The following is an 18164-nucleotide window of genomic DNA, read 5'->3' on the forward strand; positions in this document are numbered from 1 at the left end:
CATTTAGTCTCTTTAAACTGACTTTCCGTTTATTGCTGATATTGTGAAGTATTTTAACTTGTTTTTAAATCTGTGAGGTTATTTGTTTGTTCTTTTGGGGCAGGGGACTGGTGATAGGAATGGCGCTGTTTGCATTGAAAACTCACTGTCTCACTCTCTAAAGGAAATTATCCGTATTTCACAGGCCGAGAGATTTAACTTGGGTAAAGGAATCGGATTTCCCTTTTCTAGTCAGCCGGAACTTCATTCAATTGTGTATTCATACACATGCCGTAGACATTGATTTGGGCTTGCTTCACTTTATTAAAGCAACGAAAAATCACAACCGATGCATGTAGTCATTAAGTTATATTAGGCACATAGATGTGTAGACGCGTGAGAGTGACATTCATTAGAGAGAGTTACCGGATTTTAGTTTCTACTTTATTTGAGAGCACGGCAGGATATGTGACCACTGGAGGTGTTCTCCGGTCTATATAAATCCGCCGCCATCTTACATTTCTCAGTCACTGCTGTTCCGGCGAAGCTGTCGGTGACTGTCTACGGAGGGAGTGGACGAGGACTCCCCGCTGACGTTCGTCTAAACGTTTTCCTTCACTTTTCCCATTTTTAAGTGGTTTTTACTCTCCGGGATCCGAGTGGACGGACTTTTCTGTGTTGACAAGGGTAGGCTTCAACATTCAAGCTATGGGCTCCACTCAATCTCTCCCTCTTTACTTGTCGGGCTCTCCCTGAATGCCAGCAGGAATTGTTGTGTGCGGCCGGCGGGGGATGCTCCTGCTGCCGCAGCTAGTGAGCCAGCTGCTTTCACGGCAGATATTTGGGATATGCTGTCCGCTTCATAATGGGAACATTCCTATTTTACAGACACTCATTAACTTTATGATATCACGGGGTTTGTGTTTGGTAATATAGAGTTTACAATTAGGTAGATGTTTCCGATGGATTACAATTTATTCGAAAGCCTTAATTTGGGAGTACACGCAGATGTTTGCTTCCTTCCTCGTTTGTTTGAATAGTTAAAATTAGCCAACGTTACAGATAGCCAAGGTTAGTTAGCTTATCCACTATTAGCCGACTTATGCCGCTGGCCACATACCCCTATTCTGACTCATGTTTGCTCGACTTGAGTTTCGCCTTTGGTCGGTCGTTTTTGCAGCTGATTTAGCTTAACGGATACTTAATATGGAGTGAAGGTACACGCGTGGGAATCTCGTTGTTGTGACCATGTGTTCAGGTGATAAAACTAAGTTAGCACACGTTAATTTACGTTAGCCTATTCGCACAGCTGGTGAGTTAACGCTAACATTTCGACCAAAGTTCAGTTGTAACTGTCAACCGTTAGAAACTTAACGTTAAGCTCGTTGCGGGCAGAAAAGCTCCAAACTCGTATTAGTGGTTTATATTTTTAAGTTTATTTTGGGTCAAAGGCCCGTGAGAATGTGTGTTTTCCACTCGTCCTTTTAAACAAAGACCGACAAATTCCTCCCAGCCGCTGTGCTTTTGGGAGGAAGACGAGGAGGAGCCAGAGTGTGAAATTTGAGTCAGTGGTGTTGGAGCAAGAAAGTCAGGGGCAGCAGTGGGGAAGAAGGGGAGCAGCAGTGGGTAGCTGCTGGTATGTGATGTTTTATTAAATCTTAAATTAGCGGTTTAGTTTTTCGCGCAGCCAGATGTGTGTGCTTGGCAGCTGGAGAGGGACAGGCAGGTTTTCTCGGAAGAAAAGTTGGGACACCTCGCCATGCCATCGAAACGGGAAAAACAAGCGATGTGATGGCTCCAGTTGGACAAGTTGTCTGCTGTGTGTGTGTGTGTGTGTGTAGTTCAGCAGGCCAGTACGACATGGTGGTGACTTGTTCAAGATATTTTTTTTTTTACACGTTACTGACTGTTTTGGTTTCATTGGAAAGAATGATTGAGTGATTAGATTCTGAGATTAAAACCGCGACTGGATGATGGTGACATCAGCGGCGCCAGATTTATTTATTTTAGTCACTGACGCTCTGCAGCGAAACTCGTTCATTTAAATATGAAAATACACGAGATCAGGGTCGAGCTTTTGCAAATTACTGAACCAATATCAGTCACTCGTGTTCCCATGCCCCAGAGATCAGTGCACTGGCTCTCGAGTTTGTTTTAAAATTGATTCAAATGGTTTGTTTGTTCGCCTTCCTGCGCTCTTTCAGCGAAATCCCCCATCAGATTACACAACGGAACAGAAACACTGACAAACCTGTCATCTCGTCAGCAAAATTTTCTTCTAACGGTGCATTAAAATCTTTAAGACGGAAGCGTGGGTGTAGGCTACATCAGAGTCCGGTAGTAGTATGTTTCGAAGTAATCCACTTGCAAGATGAGTTACTATGAACCCTTTTAGTGGTACTGCAATTACTGTAGTATTTCTTTCTAATGACTCACCTATGTGTCCATATTATAGTTTATATGCAACTTGTGGGTTATAATGCTGTTAATTTTATATAATCCCCCCCACCCCATGAGGAGGCTAGGAAAGAATAAATTACTTTGTATAATATTAAAGGTTCAGTTAAACATCCTCAGCAGTAGATGAACCCAAGAACCTGACTTATTTTTGGAGAATTATGTGCATTTGTACAATTCAATCCTAGGTTTATATTTCATATAGATTGCTAAACACTGAGCGGGACATGGGACAAATCCTTATCATGTGGATGTTGCATGGGTGTTTCCTGGAGCTCCTGTTTCTCCGTGGGCAACCATCATTTTGCAGTTGAGACACAGGCCTAACACTGCAGCGGCTGCAGGCATTGAGCTCAGTGTATTGTTGGCAGCCAGCAGTGAGTGCTGCTGACCCTGCACATTGCGTGGCTAACACTGAAGCCTGTGGCCACCCCTGCCTCTCTGCTTGTGCCAATAAGGTAGCTTGTTTATCATTTACTCATGGATGTATTGAACACAAGCGTGTTTTTTTTCATTTGAAGGAAAGGGCTGTGCAGGAGTTTAGATGGCTTTAACTCTCTGAAATCCTGTTCTTAGTGAATATTTTTTTGTTACACCCAAGCACTGTGTATTTTCATCTCAACAAATGTAGAAGTTATTGAAATACCACAGCATACTAGAAAGAGACTGTAATTATAGTAAGCCACGAATGTCTGCTGGCCGAAAGAGTGATTTGGCGTGATGCAATTTAGGGGTATTGTGTTTCATACAGTGATGTATTTATTTTTTATATGGCAATACGATACTGTGTTCCTCACACAAACACCTCGAGGCTCACCTGAACTGACTTTATGGCAGACCGGCTCAAATTTGCTGAGAAAATGGCTATGTTTTTCTTTTCATTGAGCGGAGATGGAATTGGAGGGTTTGCTTTAAATTCCAGCTATGAATAAATGCATGTTATTTTCAACCCCCCTATTGGTTTATTTAAAGTTTCCACAAATTAAAAAGTAAATATGACATTCACAGTGCAGTGGTGTCTTGTTTTTTTTTTTTTTTTTTGTTGCTGTATTTTGCAGGCTTATTTTTCCTTCAGCTTAAAGGTGTTTAGAAATGTAAGATTTCCCACATAGCTTAATGATGATCCTTCACGCCTGCTTAGCTAGCTGCTGATGTTTTTAGATAATTGGTCAAACTTGGGCAGATTAGACCGTGTAGGTGTCACTGTGGACCCATAATAACATTATCTTATTTGTGGGAGTTGAAATGAAGTTACCTCATGATAGTTGACAGTCATCTGCATCATTATGTTTCATGTTTGTCATTCACACATTGATGAACTCTGGCTTTCCACATGAACAGCGTGTTTTCTTTACTTTATTTGGGGCAGTGAAATGGACTAAACCATCCAGTCTGTGCTGGAATGCTAAGCATGTCATTTAAGTGTTGTCCTGGGACAGCAGCGGTGTACTTCACGTCACAGGATTTTGTGTGCACTGCACACTACCTTACCATCTACATTCACATTTGTGCCAAGAAAACAAAACCTTTGATGGATGTATCCAAGCAAAGCTTCGTGTGACTTCTCCTTCGCCTCAGCTCCCTGTTGGTGCATATACTTCGATTCATCCCAAGACAGCCATTTGACTCTGGTGGCTGGCGTGTCATTCATTTGTCATCTGGTTTCAATTATATGGCTTTTAACTGGAGCAGGCACGACTCTACATATTGGATTTCACATGTGGCTTCAAAGAAACTTCTCGTTCAGATGCTTGTGGCTGGGTTGCTAGCCTGATATCTAGGAACTCTAACTGTAATGAGTTTTTTGTGTTAACGGTCAGCGTCTGACTTTGGTGTAAGGCTGCCATTTGTGTCTCAATTGGAGGCTAGACTTTGCTTGTTTGCCCATCAAAAACTTTCGGCTCAGTTTACAAAGCCAGATGTAAAGACCCACATTTTCCACCAATGTGAATGATAAATGGTTCCTCTGTATGCTTTGATTGAATGTTTGTTTGATTCGTATGCAGCCTTGTATGGGACATGTGGTTCCCATTAGGGCAGGCCGATGTTATGAGGCCAGGCCTGCAGAGCTTGGGAGGATGGTGTATGAACAGTGAATTTGAGTTGGTGCCTTTGTAGTTAGGAGCAGCAGTTTTGGAGCCTGACTGAAGATTGGGGTTTAATGACACAGCTGAGCTCTGGTGGTGTGAGAGGAGGGAAGTACTTCACAGCAGTAGTTTAGCTATCCTTGGGTAATATTTGCATATTGACAATAATTTTAACTTCACAAACTCCTACACATTCACTGGCACTCATGCCAGACTGCTGTCCACTTCAGTTTGTTGCCCATTTAGTCTTGTCTTTGTGCTTTTAGCGTTTTCATTTCATTCAATGATATTCTTGTTTTGGACAACTTACAATTATTGAGTGTTCAACAGGCAGGATAATAACAGTAGTAGAACAAAGCAAGCAACTGAAATGGTGATCTTAAATATCTGTTTTAGGCTGCATGTACAGTATTTGTTAGCATAAGCTCCTTCAGCATAGAGTAAAGATCAGGAAGGACCTTTTCAATAGTGGTTACAAGTATTCGAAACTATATATGTTATATTACACACTAGTACGTTTTCTAAGTTCCAACAGAGGTTTTCCCTTGTAATACACTGGGTGAGACACAGTTACTCTTCGGCATTGTTTGATGAATGCACTCTGCAAACCAGAGTGTGTGCCGCTTAGCTTTTGGCTCACAAGATTTAATGGAGGAAAAAAACAGCACTCAGCATCGTTTTGATATATGGAAAGAAATTGGACTATGTTTTGGTGCTCAGAAAGAACAAAGAGGCAAGTCTCTCCCATCAGCAACAATCATGGTGATCACATCATTTAATATTCAGACCGCCTGTTGACAGCAGCTACGGGAAATATCTCTGAAACAGGATGTCAAAGATTCAGGGTTGTGAGGTAGCATCTCCTGTCTGTATTTAGCTCACACCTCCTGTATAGAGATGATACAGTTCTAACAGACGCCACTCAGATATCACTACCTTTTAACATAATTGTGCATGTGTAGTCTCTGGCTGATTTAATGATCTCTCAGGCAGAACCCCGTATTTTCTGTGCAGTACGAGTCTTTTCAAAAGTTATTTCTGCCATTTCACTGGCAGAGATTTATTGCATTATTTTATTCTGTTAAACTTTCAAATCAGAAATTATGTCCTTTTGATATTCTACATGTTGCTGAATTAACCCACAAAAACATAAAATATCAAGTTACATTTTTTTCCTTTTTTTTTTCTCCACTGCATAGTACCATCTCGACTTGGCTCGACTCGCCTTTGTTTGGTTTTCCATTGTGTAAAAGTTGTACCTGCTAACAGGTACTTTATTTCGTATCCCCTCTGTTGAGGTTCCAAGCGAGCTGAGGCAATACTAAAATGTGATGTGAAAACACGGCAGACTACTGATTGGTTAGAGAATCGTCACTAGTTGAGCTGGTAATGGAAAAGCGCCAATTGTCACTACATCTGACCATACAGCAGTAACGCAGCCTCGCACCTGTTGCATCAAGCCCTGCTGCAAGTAGTGGCTGCTCAGAAATCAAACAAATAGGGAAAATGTTTTTTTTTCTTAAGAGAAGTAGATTTTTGGATAGTTTCATTAGCGATATTTGTTCATAGCTTGCTGACACAAGATTGGAGTGACTAAAAGTCTGTAGTCTTAACACCTCTTAGCCTCTAGAACTGCGGTCGCTCTATCAGGCAAGAACATCATGCTGATGTGAGAGCAGCTTGTGCTACCTGTATGTCACAAAGGAAGTATGACCCAAAATGTTTCTCAGTGGTGCTAAACAAATGTGAACACAACAGTATCCATAATATCAAATGGTCAGGTAAATGCGTATTTTTGGAGTGCTTCAAAGAGCCTGCAGTCAAATGTGTCAGCAGGTCTGTGGTTTTCACTGCAGGGATGTCTGTCTTGTTGTTAGTCACCTTTTTACTTTCTCTTGTAAGATATGAATCAATTCATGGCTCATATTTTCCTCCAATGTGCCTGTTTAGTACTAGAACATGTCTAAGGAGGTATGCCCTGATTGAAAAGGATTTGGTCTGTTTTCCTGTAGAATTTATCTTGGGATAACAGTAGATGTAATTTTCAAAGGGTTTGACAAAAGGATTTCTGATACACAGTCCGTTTCTGTCTCATTTTAGCCAGGATTTTCTTCTCCATTTTTTCATTTCCTGCTTTTGTGTGTTACTGTCATAACCTTTATCTTTGAGTATGAATTGAAAAAACCTCCAGTTTAAATGTTTCTGAATTAATCACCTGACTTGCTCTGCCTCTCTCTCTTCCCTTTGCCAGTCTTTACTTTCCTGCAGAGTGTGGTTTCACCTTCAAAGCCAACGCAGGAATGCGTACGCCTGCCTTCCTCCTGCCTCTTTTCTCTCCACCCAGTGCTCCGCTTCCCCTGTCCTTCCTCACCTAAATAGTTGCTAGGTGCTACACTTAATGGTGGCTTTGTGTGCGAGCTGCTGCTATTTGCATGTCTGGCTCTAACGCAAGAGGAAATTGAAGAGAGGGAGGAGGCAGGATAGTAAAGAATTCACTGGAAAGTCACTTGTGTGGGCTGTTTCTTTTAAACCCACACTGCAATTACTTTTTGACAGTGTTTTTCTGCATTTACCTCTCCTGTGATATTTTTGTGTTACAGTAAAATGGCAAATGTTTGATTTGGAAGACGGAGGACCGGCAGTGAGCAGGTTAGCGGGTAAGCATTATAGTGTTTGACTGACTGCCTTTTTCATTCTGTTTCAGATCAGGAAGCTGTGTCGGCCGCGGTTGAGAAAGGAACATGGCTTCCCAGGGTGAGTTAATGGTTTTTGGACATGCTCAAACTCTTTCACCTCTTTGCAGCTCCTATTTAAACATTTGTCTGCATCTCTCACGCACAAACACATGCCACTCCACACACTTTGCTGCAGTTTAACACTGCTTCTTCTCCTGGTGCAGACTTATGTTCTCGTTAGAGCAAAGTGAATTATTGATTTCAATTGGAAACTTGGAGTACATGTAAAATCAAACTTCATGCTTGAAGAGGCCTTTACTGATAAATCACACACATCACTGGAGTATGAAAATGTGGGAAAATAACAGAAGCAGGTTAGAAATCCATTCATTGCAGCTATAAACCAGTTGTTCATATTGCATACAATACTACTGTCAGTTAATGGTTGTAGAAATGTCTTAAATTGTATAATGACATTTAGTAAAAATCTGCAAAGGGGGCCACCTTATTTTTGAAATCCGTACAAACACATTTGCAAACACTGAAATTTGGATCCTGAAACTGGTTAAATAATTATCATAGTTCTTGGTAATATTTGTGTAGGGATTAGGTAATATAGTGATTGTAGATTGTATAGTGATTCCTTGCCAGCTCACCTAAAATGAACGCCTCACTGATCCTTTACATAAAGCTGACAATACCTGGTTCTCGACATTTTGTCAAATGTCAATACAGTAATATCATAATGCCAATATGCTATTTGGTTATTCATTCTTATGTTGATCCATGTTATTTCTTTCCAGCTGATCTGATGGAGCTAGACATGGTCATGGAGCCAGACCGTAAGGCGGCAGTCAGTCACTGGCAGCAGCAGTCTTACCTGGATTCAGGCATCCATTCAGGGGCCACCACAACTGCTCCCTCCCTCAGTGGGAAGGGCAACCCCGAGGAAGACGATGTCGACAATCAGGTCATGTATGAATGGGAGCAGGGCTTCAACCAGAACTTCTCCCAGGAACAAGTACAAGGTAGGCCTTAATGCAGCAAAATGTGTTTACTGCACATAACATCTTAAATGTATGGCCAAATAGCAGCTTGAATCCAGAGATAACAAAACGGTTGTTCTGTCTCTTGTAGACATAGATGGTCAGTATGCCATGACGCGTGCCCAGCGGGTGCGAGCAGCCATGTTTCCAGAGACTCTTGATGAGGGTGTGCAGATTCCCACAACACAGTATGATGCAGCGAACCCCACCAACGTTCAGAGGCTGGCAGAGCCGTCGCAAATGCTCAAACATGCTGTGGTCAATCTGATCAACTACCAAGACGACGCTGAGCTGGCAACCAGAGCCATACCAGAACTCACCAAACTACTCAATGATGAGGACCAGGTAGGTGCCTGTGAAATCTGTGGCTCACTATTTGTTTTCCCAACTATCATTCCCTAACATTTGTGCCCGTCTCCTCCAGGTTGTAGTAAACAAAGCAGCAGTGATGGTCCACCAGCTTTCAAAGAAAGAAGCTTCTCGTCACGCCATCATGCGCTCACCTCAGATGGTGTCTGCTATTGTCAGGACCATGCAGAACACAAACGACGTGGAGACTGCTCGCTGCACTGCAGGAACACTCCACAACTTGTCCCATCACAGAGAGGGTCTGCTGGCTATTTTCAAGTCTGGAGGAATACCGGCTCTGGTTAAAATGCTTGGGTATGTGAGGAGGATGGAGGGATACTTCATTCCTTTGATTTCCATTTATTTCATGCATTGTAGTTTACCAGTACAGGAAGGCAGGCAGCATTGTGGTGGTCAGAGTTTTAACAGAGCATAATTTGGTTTAGTTTGTCATTGGTCTGACACATTGTGACTGTCAACTGTGATAAGAGAAACATGAGAAATTGCCTTTAATGAGTTAACAGCCATTTACAGAGGATGTAGAGAGGAAGGACCTTTTGAGAAACCTAATCTAAAACATATCTGTTGTGGTTATTTCCCAGTGGGGCAGTGATCTAATAAGCCTTTTTGTTCTGCAGTTCACCAGTGGACTCAGTCCTGTTTTATGCCATTACCACCCTCCACAACCTCCTCCTACACCAGGAAGGAGCCAAGATGGCTGTCCGTTTAGCTGGAGGTCTACAGAAAATGGTGGCTCTGCTCAACAAGACCAATGTCAAGTTCCTGGCAATCACCACCGACTGCCTCCAGATACTGGCCTATGGAAACCAGGAAAGCAAGGTGAGTGTTTAGTGAGAGGGTGCTGTGTCTGGTCAGAAGGTATTACTGTGTTAAAATCTGGTAATAAATGTTTTCATTTGTGAGGTCATGCACTTCATAAGAGCATTAAAACCCCTAACCTTTCTGTGTGTTCTCTTCTTGTGTAGTTAATAATCTTGGCCAGTGGTGGGCCTCAGGCATTGGTCAACATCATGAGGACCTACACCTACGAGAAGCTGTTGTGGACCACAAGCCGTGTTCTCAAAGTTCTGTCAGTCTGCTCCAGTAACAAGCCCGCCATTGTAGAAGCCGGTATGTTTTGGTGTTCTTAACAATAACATGTTTGCAATGTGAGCTTGAATAATTTTACAATGGGTGCAGTTTCTGCATTTATAACCACAACCACTGCAGTGCAAACAGATTTGTCATGTGTAAACGACACACATTCATTCTGTTGTCCATTTGTCCAGGAGGCATGCAGGCACTGGGACTCCACCTGACAGACCCCAGCCAGAGACTGGTCCAGAACTGTCTCTGGACTCTCAGGAACTTATCAGATGCTGCCACCAAACAGGTGATGAGAACTGCCTCGTGTACAAACATCAAAATCTTTTGTCAGTGAGAACAACTTAATAGACTCAGGAGCCTCCTTCCCCCTCCTTTAAAAAAACATTGCTCATCTGAAAGTTGAGAAAATTAAAAAATATTATTTTGTTGAAATCTTAGTAGCGAGCAATTTGCTATGCTCTAGATACTGCGATGCTTCTGTCATGCTAACTTCATGATTGTCTTCCTCTCCAGGAGGGAATGGAGGGTCTGCTAGGAACTCTGGTTCAGTTGCTCGGCAGTGACGACATTAATGTGGTGACCTGTGCTGCTGGTATCCTGTCTAACCTGACCTGTAACAACTACAAGAACAAGATGATGGTCTGCCAGGTGAGTACCCACTGTTAGATGTGTTTACAGTTTATAAATACTGTATGTATTTTGCTCAGTTTGTCTTGTGTGAATTTGTAATGTGTTTTTTTTTTTTTTTTTTTGTTTACGACACTAATATTTTCCACCCAGTAAAACGAATTCTCTGATGTATCCATTGGATCTGTTCCTCTGTAGGTTGGAGGTATCGAGGCGTTAGTTCGCACAGTGCTTCGGGCCGGGGACAGAGAAGACATCACAGAACCAGCTATTTGTGCCCTGCGTCACCTCACATCTCGACACCAGGATGCTGAGATGGCACAGAATGCAGTCAGACTGCACTACGGCCTGCCCGTGGTTGTCAAATTACTGCATCCGCCTTCACACTGGCCACTCATTAAGGTACACACACACTGACATGGCAGCAGCAGTCAGTCACATAAGCAGTTCTTCATACTGTCGTTTAGTGGTGTTTCCAGTGAAAATCTGTTTACATTCGACCACACCTTGGATCTAAAATAATGGGCCAAACCTGGCTTTAACTGTGGAAAAGTGTAGTTGGCTACTAATCTGTGGGCAGCTGATCTCCCCAAGGTCTCTCAGGACTGACTGTTGTGCATTGCAAAGGTAGTGTCTTACTTACTGTAAATAGTGTGCATTTTGGAGCTCAGTCCAATGTAAGTGGCAAGTCTTGGCCTTGAGTTTATTGTAGTACTGATAATAAGCCTTTGTACAGTTTTGTTTTTGTCACTGAATTAAGAAAACTAGTCCCAATTACAATCGCAATCCTTTTCAAAAGAAAAAAATGTCACTTTTAAAATCTTGTGAAAACAAATGTATACCTGAAAACACCTTTTTGCCATGATTCTTGATTCGGTGTGCGTAATCTACCTAAAGTTGACATTTGAAACGGCAAAGCATAATTGACATGTAAATGTGTTCGTCCATCAGGCTACAGTTGGTCTGATCCGTAACCTGGCTCTGTGCCCTGCAAACCATGCTCCTCTGAGGGAGCAGGGGGCCATCCCCAGACTGGTTCAGCTGCTGGTCAGAGCACACCAAGACACACAGAGACGCACCAGCATGGGAGGCACGCAGCAGCAGTTTGTGGTGAGAGCAGACACACACACTTTAAGACAGCAAAGCACGAGTAAAGTTAAATGCAGCTCCATGCCATCTTCAAAAAGATGACGACCTGAGATCAACAATAGTTCCTACCACTACCTGCTCATCGTAAGAGTTGTAAAGTGCTCCCTATAGTTTAAACTCAACTAGTGTTATTGTCATTAGGAGGGAGTTCGTATGGAGGAGATTGTGGAGGGCTGCACAGGAGCGCTTCACATCCTGGCCAGAGACGTCCACAACAGAATAGTCATCAGGGGACTCAACACCATTCCACTGTTTGTACAGGTAAAAACAAAAGTTGTTGTGGTTTTGTCATGTTGCAATCATACCAGCACCCCATTAATGTAAATCTAAAGTGTGCTACAGATTCCAGGGATTTTACACTTTCTTATTGAATGGTATCAGGTGTCATTCTGAAGTTATTGAGGTAGTTTTGTTGTGCGCCCCATGACTCTCTGCTTTGTGTGAGTACCGTGAATGCTGAGAGATTGTTTCAAAGCTATCCTCTCTGTGTGTGCAGCTGCTGTATTCTCCCATTGAGAACATCCAGCGTGTAGCAGCAGGCGTCCTGTGTGAGCTGGCCCAGGATAAAGAGGCTGCCGAGGCCATCGAGGCTGAGGGAGCCACCGCCCCACTCACAGAGCTACTGCACAGCCGCAACGAAGGAGTTGGTATGTTCAGAAAACACTGATCTGCATACATCCATCATTCACATGGAGGCTACTCTTTAGCTACGCAGATGTTCAGAAGAGCTTACGATTGCAAAAAACACTCTAAATTGTTTTTGAATGTTTTCCATGGACTTAATTGACGTAGACCGGTGAGGCAATGTTGGAACAGTAATAATGGCAATACCTGGTCTTCTGTCAGCTGTAGCATTTATTTGTTGTAACTTTGTTTTTGGGACTGACCTGTCAACTCTCCCATCTTCCCCCAGCCACCTACGCTGCAGCAGTTTTGTTCCGTATGTCTGAGGACAAACCCCAGGACTACAAGAAACGCCTCTCTGTGGAACTCACCAGCTCGCTCTTCAGGACGGAACCAATGGCCTGGAACGAGGTATAAAGCACTCAAAATCTGTTTTATTCTTCAGTTGTTTCAGTATATTTTGTATTCAAAACAACTGCTGCCAATCTGCTTTATCCATGTCTGTCTGTGTATTGCTCTGCAGACCGGAGACCTGGGTTTGGACATTGGCGCTCAGGGAGAGCCTCTGGGATACAGACAGGAAGGTACGTCACCTCCTCATCTCAGGCTGGCTTGGGAGGCTCCCAGGAGAAACATGGGAATGGGGGTATCGGTGTCACAACAAATACCAGAGCAGTTTGGCTGCAACACTTTTTTTTTTAAACTGACAGTTGATACACAATTAAATATTGTTACATTCCCAATGACTGAGTGCCATCTGTCCATCGTCATTACTAGTGATGACAGGATTGGCTGTTGTGCTGCACGGGCAACTTGAGACAGTGGGGGAGGGCAATAATGCTTTCAAGTTTAAGCGTGGAGATTGATTTTTATCCCAGTTGTCAGTCAGGACAACACAGTTGGCTCTTAACAAATATACAGCTGCTTTCGGTTAATGTTGCAGTTGGCCACCCAAATGTTACAGGTGTACCAAACCTTGCACTGGGTACTGGTCAGTAGGCCAAGGTTAGAGGGTTTGCTGTTTGTTTAATTTGCACAGCTCTCCATTCCTCCTGCAACAGCTTTAATTGGCTCTTGGCCAGCCAAATGAAAACAAGACGTGAAGTTGTTTGACGTATCAGAACACCTCTGTTGGTGGGACCAAACTAAATGCAGTGAACTCAGCTGGATTTATTTCAGTCCTTAACAGCTGTAGTTTGAACGGAGTTCAGACTGCCGGAGCATCGACGGTGTGCTGTGTTGCTGTGTAGTGTTAAGTTTGAATGATCATACTACTGTGTGTCTGCTTGGTTTGTTAACATGCTTCTAACAACTGCTCTGCTTCCCCTGCCTTTCCTCCGTCGACTCCTCCCTCCCCCAGACCCAAGCTACCGTTCCTTCCATTCGGGGGGCTACGGAGGGGACTCTATGGGCATGGAGCCCATGATGGACCATGATCTGGGCGGGGGCCACCACCCTGGCCAGGACTACCCCCCTGTAGAGGGGCTGCCTGACCTTGGACATGCCCAGGAACTGATAGAGGGCCTGCCACCTGGCGACTCCAACCAACTGGCCTGGTTTGATACCGACCTGTAAATACCAAGCGAAATTACACTACACTTTCTACTAGGTAAGAATATCTTCACTCTCAGTAGCCTTGTGTTAGCCGACGTGAACAAGGGCCATTTTCTGGGTAAGATGTAAATGGAAGCACAGTGGGGAGGATTTTTGTCCTGAGGGGGGAGAGGCGAGTGGAATTCCTCACTGTGGCTGCCGCATGTTCAGACTGCTCCTAATTGCAAAGCTGTGTGATGTTTCATGATGTTTGTTCTGTGTGTGGTCTTGACCAACGCCTGTGCCCTGTCTCCTTCCTCCCTCCTTGTGTTTTTCCCCTCATTCCTAATTTTCTTTTTTTTTCCCACTCTCCTCCCTTTGTAGCTGTATCATGTGATCTGGATGAACCTGCATCGTGATTCGCCCATATGGAGGAGGCGGGGTTTCAGAAAGTGCCTGAAGACGACTCAACAACAGCAAGCAGAGTTTCCTGTCTATGGGAACTCCATTGGGACAAACTAGATTGAAGTGCGGTTCTGTTCTCTCAGCCTGACGGAAGGCGGACTTTAAATCCTGACATGACAGATGGATTTTGATCTCAAGTTGAACCCTTTTTATGTATTTTGTTTTTCATTTTTACTTATTTTGGTTTTACTTTTTTATTCTGTTTTCCTCAGATCTGTAATGGTACAAACTGATTCTAGCTTGCTTTTTTCATTATTCTGAATTATGATACTCATCTCTTGTTTTTGCAGTCCCTTGTATTTTAAGTCTCTGGTAGTGTTGAGTTTTTTAGTGGTAATGCTCCATCCAAGTAAAGAATCTGATCACATTTTAAATGGTGTCCAAACACTAAAGTTAATCAGTTGAATTGTATTCTGATGATCAAGTGTAACATTGTGTAGCTTTTGTATAAAAAAAAAAAAAACATGAATTGGAAATCATGGTCCAAATATCAAGCTATTTTCTTGCTTTAAAGGTGGACACTGATGTGTCTCTGCTGTTCCAAAGGGGGTGTAGCTGACCTAGCTGGATGGGTGTGGCTGTGGAAAGACTAGGGTGGAGGAGGACTCTTATTGGTCTGCTGTTACTACGGGGTGGGGTAGTGGGAGGAGCTGGTTGCTGTAGCCTGCTGTGTTCTGAAACAATAAAATGGACTGTCATTTCACCAGGACGACTCCAGTCTCATTTCACCAACACCTTTAATCCAGGAGGACCCAAGTTACAGAAAGATGGCACATTTGTGGTAAAGATTTCTTAAGTGCTTTTGACAAAGCAAAGACATGAGATACTGTACAAATACAACTGATTACATCTGGGTTCTAACTGATTGCATGTATAATCAAGACTAAGCCAAATGAGTGGACTGGTCATGTAGCTGTATCGCAACTAAAAAGCAACAGGTCTTGGATTAGCAGCCAGTCACCTAAATTACACTCGGTGAAGGCATGTTTCTCACTGAAACTCCACTTCTCTGCCATAAGAAGGTGGAATGAGGTCATCCGTGGGTTTGCTGACCAGTTTTCAGAGAGCAAAGGTAGCAGAGGTGTTCATGTGTCTTACACATGAAATAACTGGTAGGAAGCCGGGTGAGAAACTGATCCACCAGCTGTGAAAACAAATGCCCACCTCAAGTTTGGCAGGACGCCAGTTCAGTTCACCATCTTACTCAAGAGAATGTGTCAAATTGAAGTACGTATAAGTTTGTGGCTGTTACTGCACAACTGAGCAGTGACAGCTGTTTGCTGCAGCTTTAGTGAGATTAGTATGATTTGCATATAAAATGAGAACCTAGAGAAACTGAAGGCCTGCAAAAGGTGACCATGTGTGGGTGTCCAGGACTGTGTTGTATGGAGGGTGGGTAGAGGGCATCTCCCAGGACTAAAGACAACTTTTCCAACAAGACACGGTATATTAGACTATTCTATTTGAAATGACTTACATATAACTGCTATGGCCCAAAGCACATGGAGTGCAAAGTTGGGATTTCTATGCCACTGTATCATCACACCTGTCTTTATAGAGATTTACCTCAGTCTCAAACTTTGCTCATGGCTCTGGCTGCTGCTGACAGCAGAACACCTGCATTTGTGTGGCATCAATTCCTGATAAAGAGATATATTTCACTGTGCGATGGCATTAAGGGAAAGCTGGCAGCAGTTGAGCAGTGTGTTGCTCATAGCTACATTCACAATCGGGGCAAGTAGAAATGTGTGATTATGTCACATTACAGACACACATGATGGCAGACTAATGTTCCTCCATTAATGTTGACTGGATGTGTCTAGACAGCCCCAGAAGCCAGAGCTGTGACGTCTGTGACAGTCTGAATTAACATTCATGCTTTAATCCTGTGCAGTCTGATGGACACTGCATGGATGTTTTGATTAAGCTGTCAAATTATTTTAGCAACACAGCAATATTTATAACTGTCATTGATCCAATTTGCAAATTTGATGCCAGTCATGTGGAGGGACACACTATCTGCGCTCTTATGCCACACGGCCAGATTCTCTCCCGTCTCTGCAGATGCAAAATTACATTGCCGACATCCAGTCCAGTTTTCTTTTAAAGAACTCGACCCAGAAATTTAACAAATAAATAACTAATGTCTAAAGACATTTTATTCCAAAACTGACAAAATTTTGAAAGAACAGTCTTCTAGCTGATTATTCAGAGAGGCAGACTAACAATCACAAGTACCTTTAAAGTTCTGAAATGGTTCAGGTTTTCTTAAGGTTTGGAGATTAAAAGCTTTTAGGATCCAGAGATCTCTTGGAGGATTTCAGCAGCAAGTGGAATCACATCGGCATGACACCTGGAACAGAGAGAAAAAAGAATTATATTCACTGGATCACAGTTGTGTTATTTACCTAATGACATAACCAATTTAAGACAAAATTTCAACAAAGTTGAAAATGATCCACGCTTCGATTCCAGCCCGTGCTGCATAATATCCTTCTCTCTTCCCTTGTTTCCTGCCTACCTCTCTGTAAGGCAAGGCAAGGCAAGGCAAGGCAAGGCAAGTTTATTTGTATAGCACATTTTAACAAGGTAATTCAAAGTTCTTTACATAAAACATGAAAACAACAGGGAAATATAAAAAAGTTTAAAAGCAACATAAAATATAATAAAAGTTACAGTGTTATAATCAGGATTAAAAGAGTTAAAAGGAAATATTTAATTAAAAGCAATGATAAAAAGCTAAAAACAAAGAAAAAGAAAACAGGACAGTAAAAGTTACAGTGCAGTGTAAGTTATCAATAAAAAGAAAAATCTTAAATATTTAATTAAAAGCAATGGTAAAAAGAAAAGTCTTCAGTCTTAATTTAAAAGAACTGACAGTTTCAGCAGACCTGCAGTTATCTGGGAGTTTTTTCCAAATATACGGAGCATAATAACTGAACGCTGCTTCTCCTTGTTTAGTTTTGACTCTGGGGACAGAAGCAGACCTGCCCCAGACGACCTGAGAGGTCTGGATGGTTCGTAACGAAGCAGAAGATCGGAAATGTATTTTGGCCCTAAACCATTTAGTGCTTTAACAGCAGGATTTTGAAATCAATTCTTTGACATACAGGAAGCCAATGTAAAGACCTCAGAACTGGAGTGATGTGATCCACCTTTTTGGTCTTCGTGAGGACTCGAGCAGCAGCGTTCTGAATCAGCTGCAGCTGTCTGATGGATTTCTTAGGGAGCCCTGTAAGGACACTGTTACAGTAGTCGAGTCGACTGAAGATAAATGCATGGATAAGCTTTTCCAGGTCATGCTGAGACATAAGTCCTTTAATCCTTGATATACAGTGCCTTGCGAAAGTATTCGGCCCCCTTGAACTTTTCGACCTTTTGCCACATTTCAGGCTTCAAACATAAAGATATAAAACTGTAATTTTTTGTGAAGAATCAACACGTGGGACACAATTATGAAGTGGAACGAAATTTATTGGATATTTCAAACCTTTTTAACAAATAAAAAACTGAAAAATTGGGCGTGCAAAATTATTCAGCCCCCTTAAGTTAATACTTTGTAGCGCCACCTTTTGCTGCTATTACAGCTGTAAGTCGCTTGGGGTACGTCTCTATCAGTTTTGCACATCGAGAGACTGAAATTGTTGCCAATTCCTCCTTGCAAAACAGCTCGAGCTCAGTAAGGTTGGATGGAGAGCGTTTGTGAACTGCAGTTTTCAGTTCTTTCCACAGATTCTCGATTGGATTGGATTTATTCAGCCCCTTTACTTTCAGTTCAGCAAACTTTCTCCAGAAGTTCAGTGAGGATCTCTGAATGATCAAATGTTGACCTAAATGACTAATGATGATAAATAGAATCCACCTGTGTGAAATCAAGTCTCCGTATAAATGCACCTGCTCTGTGATAGTCTCAGAGGTCTGTTTAAAGCGCAGAGAGCATCATGAAGAACAAGGAACACACCAGGCAGGTCCGAGATACTGTTGTGGAGAAGTTTAAAGCCGGATTTGGATACAAAAAGATTTCCCAAGCTTTAAACATCCCAAGGAGCACTGTGCAAGCGATAATA

The 18164-nt window shown here is 42.6% G+C and overlaps 2 protein-coding genes across 4 annotated transcripts in view; one reads left to right on the forward strand and one right to left on the reverse strand.

Annotated features, from left to right (window-relative positions):
• Positions 1-506: 506 nt before the first annotated feature.
• On the forward strand, positions 507-14803 carry ctnnb1 (catenin (cadherin-associated protein), beta 1). Its single transcript, XM_046043700.1, has 17 exons — positions 507-666; positions 7228-7277; positions 8002-8226; positions 8336-8589; positions 8669-8907; positions 9231-9432; positions 9579-9723; positions 9882-9985; positions 10213-10347; positions 10525-10728; positions 11278-11436; positions 11617-11736; positions 11972-12122; positions 12389-12510; positions 12623-12683; positions 13460-13708; positions 14017-14803. Exons 2-16 carry the CDS (start codon positions 7265-7267, stop codon positions 13672-13674), a joined length of 2349 nt encoding a protein of 782 aa, XP_045899656.1. The 5' UTR covers positions 507-666; positions 7228-7264; the 3' UTR covers positions 13675-13708; positions 14017-14803.
• Positions 14804-16238: 1435 nt separating this feature from the next.
• The window catches only part of ulk4 (unc-51 like kinase 4), a 163185-nt gene continuing 161259 nt past the window's right edge, over positions 16239-18164 (reverse strand). For all 3 annotated transcript variants that reach the window (XR_006824288.1, XM_046043690.1, XM_046043691.1), the window contains exon 37: positions 16239-16450. Coding sequence is in view for 2 of the 3 variants with exons in the window: in XM_046043690.1 (XP_045899646.1) it covers positions 16390-16450 (61 nt within the window). In the remaining variant the exon portion in view is untranslated. The remainder of the gene's footprint in view (positions 16451-18164) is intronic.

The sequence above is a fragment of the Micropterus dolomieu genome, linkage group LG03 (assembly GCF_021292245.1).
Source record: "Micropterus dolomieu isolate WLL.071019.BEF.003 ecotype Adirondacks linkage group LG03, ASM2129224v1, whole genome shotgun sequence".
Classification (NCBI taxonomy): Eukaryota; Metazoa; Chordata; class Actinopteri; order Centrarchiformes; family Centrarchidae; genus Micropterus; species Micropterus dolomieu.